This window comes from Echinops telfairi, unplaced genomic scaffold (assembly GCF_000313985.2).
Source record: "Echinops telfairi isolate 266 unplaced genomic scaffold, ASM31398v2 ScPeMD7_25;HRSCAF=90, whole genome shotgun sequence".
Lineage (NCBI taxonomy): Eukaryota > Metazoa > Chordata > Mammalia > Afrosoricida > Tenrecidae > Echinops > Echinops telfairi.
Window position 1 is genome coordinate 6,519,576 of NW_022103922.1, and position 9,976 is coordinate 6,529,551.

The 9,976-nt window shown below is 54.5% G+C and overlaps 1 protein-coding gene across 1 annotated transcript in view; it reads left to right on the forward strand.

The window, feature by feature from the left end:
• The window catches only part of SLC1A1 (solute carrier family 1 member 1), a 35,580-nt gene that overhangs the window by 12,568 nt on the left and 13,036 nt on the right, over positions 1–9,976 (forward strand). Inside the window, exons 3-6 of the mRNA XM_045289369.1 lie at positions 4,580–4,672; positions 5,656–5,770; positions 6,926–7,099; positions 8,336–8,390. Of these exons, the coding sequence (XP_045145304.1) occupies positions 4,580–4,672; positions 5,656–5,770; positions 6,926–7,099; positions 8,336–8,390 (437 nt within the window). The remainder of the gene's footprint in view (positions 1–4,579; positions 4,673–5,655; positions 5,771–6,925; positions 7,100–8,335; positions 8,391–9,976) is intronic.

The following is a 9,976-nucleotide window of genomic DNA, read 5'->3' on the forward strand; positions in this document are numbered from 1 at the left end:
TGCATGTGACTATGAAGCTGGACGTCAAACCACCGGTACTTCGTATGCCAGTAGGGTCACACACAGGTTTCAGTGAGGCTTGCAAACTAAGATCAGGAAGAAAGGCCTGGTGATCTACATTAGCCAGTGCAGACTGGATCACAGCAGAGCGTTGTCGGGCGCGTTTGCTTTAGACACGTCATCCAGAGCGGTCGGTGTCTATAGGAGGCCACTCGGGGTGGACGTCGCCAGCCAGCCAGGGCTGAGAGGTCGCCAGTGAGATGGATCGAGATGGTGGCCAGGAACACAGCAGCAGCGACACTGGGCAGCATGTTGTCCTGTGGTATGTAAGGTCGCCCGCTGTGATTTTGAATCTGTCTACCGCTAGCTAACAATCACCATTAGTACTATTATTATTATTAACTATTACCATTGTGCTCCAACATTGTTCTCGGCTTTAAAATGGAATAAGCTTAGATGGATGGATGGATGGAAAGAATGGAATAAGCTCCTTAGAAGCAAGGATGGCAAGACTTCTTACGTATCCTGGGACGTGTGATCAGAAGAGACCCATCCTAGAGAAGATCGCCGTGTTTGGTAAAGTAGAGGGCAGCAAAAAAGAGCAAGGTCTTCAGCGAGATGGACGGACACAGTGGCTGCAGCAGTGGGCTGAAGCCCAGGAACAATTGTGAGGGCAGTGCGGGACCAGGCGGGGCCTCCTTCCCTTGTGCAGATGGTCGCTGTGGGTCGGAACCAATTCAGTGGCACCTACCAATAGCACAGCGAGAAATGTTGTAGACAATCCCACAGGCCTAGCAGTTCAATGCTTCACCCATGGAGAGCCAAGTGAAGATAAAATGTTTAAGGGACTCGTGTGTGTTTATAAAAGCAGTGCATGCTCTCTACAGGTATCTGCGGAGAACGGGGGCCAGGTGAAGACAAAACAAACCGTTGCACCTTGTCAGCTGCTCTTCATCTGGTGGATTGTCTTCTGATATTTTTCTCTCCACTTTTTGTCGACAAGCTAAGATCATCTTAGCTCTCTCGTCATAATACGATCTTATAAGCATTTCTCTCATCATTAAAAATTCACCCCGAGAATAAATCGAACGGCTCCATAGTCTCCAGCCCTGTGGCTGTACCACAGTGTATTTAGTTGCTCACTTATGGCTGGATCTCTAACGAGTCTCAGGGCCAAGTTCAATGATCAGTCACACTAATTGCGCTCCCCGTCCTGGGCAGCATCATAACGTTCCTCCTCACGGTGTTCAAGTTCTCGTGAACAGCACTGCCTGGGGCTTCTGCTGAAGGACACCTTCAGACTGCCGTGGAAAGGGGGCTCTAAGTCACCTCTGAGGGACAGGGTGAGTTCAAAGACTTAGGAAGGCTGTAGCGGTCCAGGGGTAGAACTCCCACCTTGCATGTGAGTGGCCTGGTTCCGATTCTGGGCAAATGCACCTCGAGCATAGATTCTCCTGTCTGTCGGTGGGGGCTCATAGGGTCTGTGAAGCTAAACAAGAGAAGCCTGGGGGCCTGCTTTTGAAAACCAGCCAGTGTGCTCTACGGATCAGCCGGTCTGGGATCCCCTTGAAAACCAGCCAATGTGCCCACGGATCAGCCGGGGTGTGATCCCCTTGAAAACCAGCCAGTGTGCCCACGGATCAGCCTGGGTGTGATCCCCTTGAAAACCAGCCAATGTGCTCTACGGATCAGCCGGGTGTGATCCCCTTGGCCAGGAGTTGCTATGAATCTGGGTCTGGAGACTGCAACAATGGCCACTGTGATAGGTCTTGCTTCACTTGATGCTGATAAAATAGCCAGGTGTTGTCTCGACATGGCAGGGTTCTCTGGAAAGCCAGAGAGTTGAGTCAGAGGTGCAAGGTGCAGGTTCCTCCTGGGTAAAAACCCTTACCCCAACACAACCACTCCAGTAGCTGGAGTCGAGCGAGGCTGCGCTCTGACGGCCAGGGTGCTGGTAAAGAATATGGAAGTGCCATGGACTGCTGAAAGTGCAGGCAAACCCACCTTGGCCGCAGTCCGGCCAGCATGCCCCTTAGAGGCCAGGATGGCAAACTTTCGTCTCACGTCCTTCAGACACGTCTGGAGAGACCAGTCCCTGGATGAGGACATCATGCTTGTTCAAGTGGAGGGGCAGCGAAGAACCAGGCGATGGACCCAGTGGCTGCAACGATGGGCTGAGACGTAACCGGCGTGAGGGTGACGCAGGGCCGGCAGGGTTTCGCTCTTGCACACAGGGTCGCTGATGGCACCCAACCACCAGGCCAGGGACCAGGTGAGGCAGCCAGGTCATCTGTTAGCGAGTGGTCTGATCTCCAGGGAGAGAGTGTCCTTTTGACTTGAAGTCCAGTTTGAGAATGCGGTCCCTGGTTCTGGTCCACGATGATATGATGTAGTGGCCGAGGTGGGTGGTCCACACAGCACTGTGGGTAAGGCCTGATTGCAGGGCGGGATGCGCGGTAGCAAGCCTTCCTTGCCCAGGGGTCTGCCATGCGCAGGCACAGGCAGCGGTTACATCACCCACAAAAGCAACGGGGAGATCCCGGCCCTCACCTTGGACTGTACCCACGTGAGCCCAGGAGACTCTCCGGAGGAAGCTATGATGTCATGGTGATCGGCCCAGTCTCCTCACTCCAACCACTCCCGCCCTCCGTCTGCTGACCGCTCGGTGGAAGCTGTTCTTTCAGAGATGGAGCTCTGGTCTCCCTCATAGTAACCCCCGGATGTGGTCAAGACAGTTCCCCGACCTCCAGACAAGGCCGGGCGATGGCCATTTGATGGGCGTGCTGCAACAGCCTTGCTGATGAGAGTCTGGCCTCTTGCTGTGGGAAAAGATGCCATTGTGTGTGCTGAGAACACCTTCTTAGCTCCATGGCGACAAGTTAAAAAATAACAATCATGCAAGGGACAAGAGCCACAAACATCCAAGAGGGGCCTTTCCTCTTTAGAGACTTAACGTCTCCAAAAGAAAGAGCAAGCAGCAATGTCGACACCGGAGTCCCCCGGTTTAGAACAAGACCCAGCCCCCGGAGCGTCTCTTTAAGTCGGATTAGTAGGTCACTGGGGACAGGAGTCTGGGGTGCTGATCTCCCCTCACTGTGGTACAAGAGGGCCTTTTCAGTGATTTAAATGTGGCCTCCAGGTCTTCAGCAATGCCCATTCAACTCTACCAGCCAGCTGCGCGAGGGATAGAGATAGGCCACCTGCGGCCACAGAGATGTACAGCCTTGGAAACCCTCAGGAGCCGTTAGTTCTGCTCCGCCCTGCAGGGTCACGGTTGAGTCTGAATTGACTCCGTGGCAGGGGCTTGGTTCCTGAGCTTCCTGGCAGAAACGGCAAAAAGGGAACTATCGCGGGGCACATGGTTCTCCTGTCGCCGAAGGACAGTGTTGGTAGCTCGTGGAGGTAAACTTCATGCCGGTTCCAGGTGGGCTCTCCTAATGGCTGAGTGATGTTTGAAGAGCAGCTGCAGAAGGGGCGGCTGCTGGTCTCTGTCACCCCTGAGAAAAGCCCGGGCCTCAGAGCCCCGCCCAACTGCTTTCTCCAGAGTCCCCACTTGGGAATTCTAGTGCTTGCTTCTCCCATTGTCTCTGCGAGTCACCAAAGAACTGAAGTCGTGTCCATTTGCTTTTCCTCCTTATACAACCACCTGGACCGGGGTTTAGATCTGATGGGCAAGGAGTCTGCAGGGTATTGAAGGCTGTGATTTTTTTCTTTTGCATGTAATTTTCTGTTGTTGTTTGAGGAGCCCTGGTAGCGTCGTGGTTACAAGCTATGCTGCTAACTGCAAGGTCAGCAGTTCGAAACCACCACCCGCACCTGTTCCGACAAAGAGTGACAGTCCAGAATCTCACAGGGCCGGTTCTCTGCACCACGGGGTGGCTGTGGGTCGGCAGGGAGAATCTTCACTTACGTGTCAGAATGATTTCCTTTTTTGTGTGGAATATACACATACTGAGAAAGATATGTAATCGGACAGTCCATCTTGTCAAATCACTGACAGTGTCCCAGTAAACACCTCGTGGATGTGGCTCTTTCTCTTGTTCCACTGCCTTGCCCCTTCTCGCTCCCCTTGCCCCCACCTCTGGCCTCCTCATAGCTGTCAGGGTCTTTTCCTCTGGGGTGGAAACCGTCATTAGCTCTTCCTTCCTTTATGACAATGGTGTCATGACAGATTTATCTCCATGAGACTAACTTTACTGAGTGTAATGTCCTCTGATTCCGTCTGTCAGACTCAGCCTTGTTTGGGGTTTTGTTTGTTTTAGTTTTACGGATGCATAGTAAAATGGAGTTTCTGATGGGCGTGAGCATGTCTGTTGGTATCTCGGTCTTCGTTCCTCTGGGGTCTGTGCCGCGTAGAGCCACGGCAGGGTCATAGGTACTTGTATTTGCATGTGTGTAAAGAAGCGCCACACTGTTTTCATCTCTCTCCTTCCCTCTTACCCTCCCAAACCCCAAGAAACTGGGGCCTCGTGGGCACAGCAAACGGCTCTCAGCTTGCCCCGCTGTGCCTGGGGAGCGAGTCCCATGTGGTGCGGGTAGATTGTCGGGAATGAACCCCTCTCGCCCCTTTCCCTTTCAGGCGTTGCGGCCCTGGACTCCAGCATCTCTGGGAAGATCGGCCTGCGGGCCGTCGTGTATTACTTCAGCACCACCCTCATTGCCGTCATCCTAGGTAATCCTCACCCCCACCCACCCACCCCACCCGGTCCTCAAACACCCGCGGGGCCTTTGGATGCAGGGGGGTGATCATGAAACGGCACGAAGCTGTTCAGCTGGATGGGCACCAGCACCTTCTGTGTGAGCATGTGGAGTCCTGGCTGAAATTGCCCCGTCCCTGGCAAGACACGGGAAGAGGGTGACACGTCTCTGCCCATCAGCGTCAGTGGGTGGAAGGGAGCAACGCCCAGCGCTCACACGAGGAGCACTGAGCTAGATCTTCGGCCTGTCTGCGTCTGCGTCTGCGTCTCGGGGGAACATGTTTCCCCAGCATGTTTGTGTCCTTGACGTGTCACATGTCACTGGGAGTCAGCAGAACCTTTGCCACGTGGGAACAGGAGAGCGTTCCAGGCAGAGGATAGCGCCCTTCTTGACCCGATGGCGCTCCTTTGTGACATGCTTGCCCCGGCCTTTGTGGCTTTTGAAGGGCGCCTGGGACGAGGGGGGAGGGAGGACTTGCCTCAGATGATCCTGGTGGTTTTGCTCAAATAACTTGATAAGGTTGAGGGTCGCGCCCCGGGTGTGGCTTCAGATGGGCTGCATGGCAGTGAGTTTGGGTGATGGGTGTGTTTGATTGTTTGTTTGTTTGTTTCAGGTGTGGTGGGCAAACATTACAGACTGAACTAGTTCCCTGGGTGGGAAAATGAATCTCTCTTATCCCAACCCCTGCCCAGGCTGGTCTCATCCGCTGCAGGAGAGACGAGAATAGTAGGTTATCAGGTGTTTCTGGAAGCGCTTCTGGGATGCAGTCCCTTCACTTAAAACCACAAACAATTTCTTTTTACAAATGCCAAAGATGATCCAGACCACCACTGAGGTCTAGCTGGGCCACAGCTTCTTGCCTCAGTGTGCCTGGCCCTTCCATGCCTGCTGGATCTGACAGGGAGGGGCCGGGGCTCTGGAAGGTTCTTAATGCCCTTCGGACTCCTCTGTCCACAGGAATTGTGCTGGTGGTGACCATCAAGCCCGGTGTCACCCAGAAAGTGGATGAAATTGACAGGGTGGGCAGCACCCCCGATGTCAGCACGGTAGACGCCATGTTGGACCTGATCAGGTGAGTGGACTGAGCAGAGCGGCCAGGTGAGTCAGACTCGGGTTTGGTTTGGTTTTTATTCAGTCGACAGGGAGTCCTGGTGGCGCTGCCAGCTCGGTGTTGGACTGCTAACCACAAGGTTGGTGTTTGAAGCCCACCAGTCACTCTTTGGAAGGGAGATGAGGCTGGCTGCTCCTGTAAGGAGTCCTAGCCCCGGAAACCAAATGGTAGGGTGTTGATGACTGGGAATCAGCTCATTTGCAGCACGATTGGTTTTGGTTCTAGGATAGGTCAATTGATAAAAATGTTCCATCGCTTTCCTTGCATAGACCGCCCTTAGATCATTCCCGACAGTGTGCAGTTTCTGTGTCCACAGAGCGGAGCCAGGAAAACTCAGAAACCACAAAACGATCCACGTGCCACCGCCTCCCAATTTGGGGTGGTCACGGGTTTTGTTTGTTTTGATTTCAGTCGTCTTCCCAGACTTCACAGCACAGGTGCAAGCTGCTTGTCTTTATGGAAGGGACTCTCGTCACCCAGCCTAGGTGTCATAGATGCCCCGGGTCCCCCTGCACCCTCGGATTTCATGTTGATGTTGTTGTTGTCGACTCGACTCATGGAGACCCTGTGTGCAACGGAACAAAGCACTGCTCCATTCTGTGCCACCACAACCAGGCTTCTGTTTGAGCCTGTTGATGCAGCCACCGCGTCCATCCCCATCCAGCTTCCACGCTGCCCCGCTGCTTTACCAAGCAGATGTCCTTCTCCAGGGGCCGGTCTCTCCTGACGACCTGTCCAACATGGGTGTGTCCCATAGTCATAAAGAATGCCTGGGGCTCAGTAAACACACGTCCTCATGCACAAAAACAAAGGTGTCAGATCTGGAAGCGCCGGCTCCCGGCTGAGAGCGAGGTGACTCACCGGGAAAGCCATCCATTGGTGCTCCGGGACTCTGTGAGCCGGTTCGGCGAGGGCTGGCTCGTGGAGGGCTTCCTGCCCTGGGTTGACGTCCGGCAGGAACAAGGAACTCTTCACCTAGGCAAGGGTTGGGCCGTGGAGACGCCGGAGAAAGCGCAGACTCCCACTTCTGAGTTGTCCACTGTTCCATGGGTGTCCTGGGTGTGAGGACAAACCCCTGCTGCCCTGACGTAATGCCCCCTCTCCTGTCTCCCTCAGGAACATGTTCCCGGAGAACCTCGTGCAAGCCTGCTTCCAGCAGGTAAGGCTCAGACTTTGGCCCCAGTCACTCCCCTCTTCCCATCGCCAGATCCGCGTGGTGTCCGTGGGTGTTTTTAACGTGGGATTCAAACAACTGAACCACCAGTTCGCTGCCCTGATGACCCTTTCACAGTATGGAAACGTGTACCAAACCGTAGTTTGTTGTTTCATACAGTTAACACTTACGTGGGAATGTTCAAAGAGGACAAGAAGTAGATCGTTATAAGAGCTTTAAAATATGAATGAGAAAATGCTAAATACTACCTGACCTGAAACAATACAACTATGATCTAAGGTATTTCTATAGTGCTGCTGGTTGGCAGCCTCACTTGCAATAGTCCTCGCTTCTGTCCGTGCATCATGGGCTGTGTGGTTTATCCGTCACCATCTTTCCACCGTAGGCGTAGGATTCCACTCCTTAAGAGGCAGGCCAATTAGACAACAGCCATTGTGTCTAATAGGTTAGAAGCAGGCGACTACTCTTCTCTGAACATACCGTGTTCATCTTTGGAAAGCCCCTTTCCACTTGTGCTGAACTTAACAGCGATCGTTAGGACAGTGTTTTTAGCTCTTTGAACATTTTCAGGAATCGCGTGATTCACTCATCATCTCTTGTGGACATTTGGAGCATAACAAGAAGCCGAAACAAAGGGCAGCCTGTCAACCTCTGGTCGTTCGGTACTCTTTATGTTACGTTTACTGATGTGACAAGCCCAAGGGAAGAAAAACGTAGTATTTCACCAAAAGTATAATTACTTTTGTGAAATGACTCAGTAAGTGCAACAAGCATTGTTCCGTCTGGTTTTTCACACCTGGTGGACAGAATGACCCGTACCGCAGGTGCTTGGAAAACGCTGATCAAGAGTAAGGAGTGTCAACCTGTGATTCCCACCTCAGAGAGAACCGAAGACAAGTGCTACTGTAACAGCCCGCTCGCCAGACTCAACAAAACTCTAGGTATGGGTTCTGCTGAACCCATGAGAACCAGCTGAACCCCACCACCGGCTGTGAGCCCGGAAATGGGACGACCTGTCCAAGTTGGCCGCAGGAAGCGAGCCCACGGATGGAGGGTTTCAGAGGACCTCCTATCCAGAACCCCTGATCTGTCCTGCATGCCGCTCCGTCTGTGTGCTCTTTCCCCTCAGTGCTCAGATGGGGCAGGAGCAGGACGGGCCGTCAGGCGTGCGTTCACCATGGTGCCTGGTGCCCATGGCTTAGAAGTGTGCTGTGTTCATGAAGAGGCTTCCATTCTGTCTTTTCTCCTGCTGGTGTTGGGGTGTGGGTACCTAACCTTTGCTGGCATTCTTGGGACCTGATCTTCTCATTAATCCTCCCATTCCCCTGGCTGAGTTCTCGCCTGCTATGCAGAAGACGAGGCTTCTGCCCCCCGCCAGCGAGCCTCGTGCACAACCGCCGCCTGTCGGTCAGCAGAGAGGAGCCTGTCGCCGGATGGGTTTCAGCAGAGCTTCCCCACTAAGGCAGACGAGGCAAAGGGCCTCGGCGTCTTGCCGTTATCAGCTCGTCAGGACCTGTGGATCCCAACGGCCCAGCGTGATTCCATCCCTGCAGCGCTTAGTCCCCCGATGACTGCGGCCGCCCCGAATGCAGAGCTGGCTGGCCGGCAGCGGGCACCAGCATCAGCTGGGACCCCACAGAACGCCTCTAAGCAAGTCAGCGTGTTTGGTTCCTCCAGGAGCGTGGGACCCTCGCTTCGCTCCGTTTACCTCCCACCACCGCCTCCTGCTCGTTTGTCGCAACGCTTTAGGACAGCTGTGTTCATTTCCATAAAGAGTGCGAACAGGGGCCTCAGTGTGGACGCACAAGCACAGCAATTCACTGGCTCCCTGCCGGGTGCCAGAGGGCACAGACCCGCCTCTGTCCTGGGGGCCCCTTTGCAGTGGGCCACAGTGGGCATTTGTGAGGACCGGGGGGCTGGCAAAACCCGAGAGGGGTGGCACGCACGCCCCATGTCTCCAGAGACTGGCTCTTTCTTCGACATCCCTGCCGAAGCTGCAGAGCCGGGCAGCTGCAGGAAGGGCTTGAACAGAAAGCCCACCCGTTGAATAGCCCACACAAAGTGGAAAACTGGAACCTTGCTTCTGCAGTTGCCGGAGAACCCAATCTTCCTTTTGCAAACCATTTCTTCTGCTGTGGGCATTGTGGAGAGCAGACAACAGGAGAACGGGCACCCATGGGACTGTTGAGTATGTGTGCCATTCAGCGATGCCACTGGTTGCTGTTCTGCATGGTGACCGACCACCCACACCCACCTGTCCGAGCTGTTCCTCCCCCACTGACCTGAGCTCCTGCCCGAGCTTCCTGTCCAATGAGTTTCCATGGTCACCTTAACCCCTGAGTGAAAGAGAAAGAGCGCAGTGCCCAAGGCAGACAAGGCGGGTCTTCCTTGGCATTTATTAAAGACTGGTGTCCCCACACTTGTAAGCGGGGAGGGGTCTTTCCTGGGGGTGGAGGAGACAGGGTTTTGGTTAAAGGTGATACAGCCAATGGAAGTGGAGAGTGGTGACCATGCGCGTGAGGTCATCGCCGTTATGAGGTGCGGTCAAGTTGGTGACAGCCCGTCGCCCGGGCACGAAGGGTGAAAGTGCCCTCTCCTGGGTGTTTCGTTCACCACGCCCAGATCTTCGGGGCACGAGGTTGATCACGAATGCGATTGGAGAAATCACCAGAGGCGTGATCCGGCCGGCCGCCCTGTGGGCATTGGAGGGGAGCTGCTCTCCAGGGGTCTCAGTGGCTGGCCTTTCAGAGTCCACCATTGGCACGGACTCGGGGTTTCCCAGCGCACCTACAAGTAAAGCCTCCACTGTCCGCAGTGTGACTGCCCCCACCCCCCATCCCTTCTTAACAAGAGTCAGAGAACATTCTGGCTTCGCTGGATGGTGGCTGTGGGGGTTCAAGGTGAGGGTGGCCCGGCTCCGCCTTCGGTTCCCAACCTCCAGATTCCTGCTGTCCAACAAGGAGGCCACAGAGGTGCCGGATGTAGAAACACAC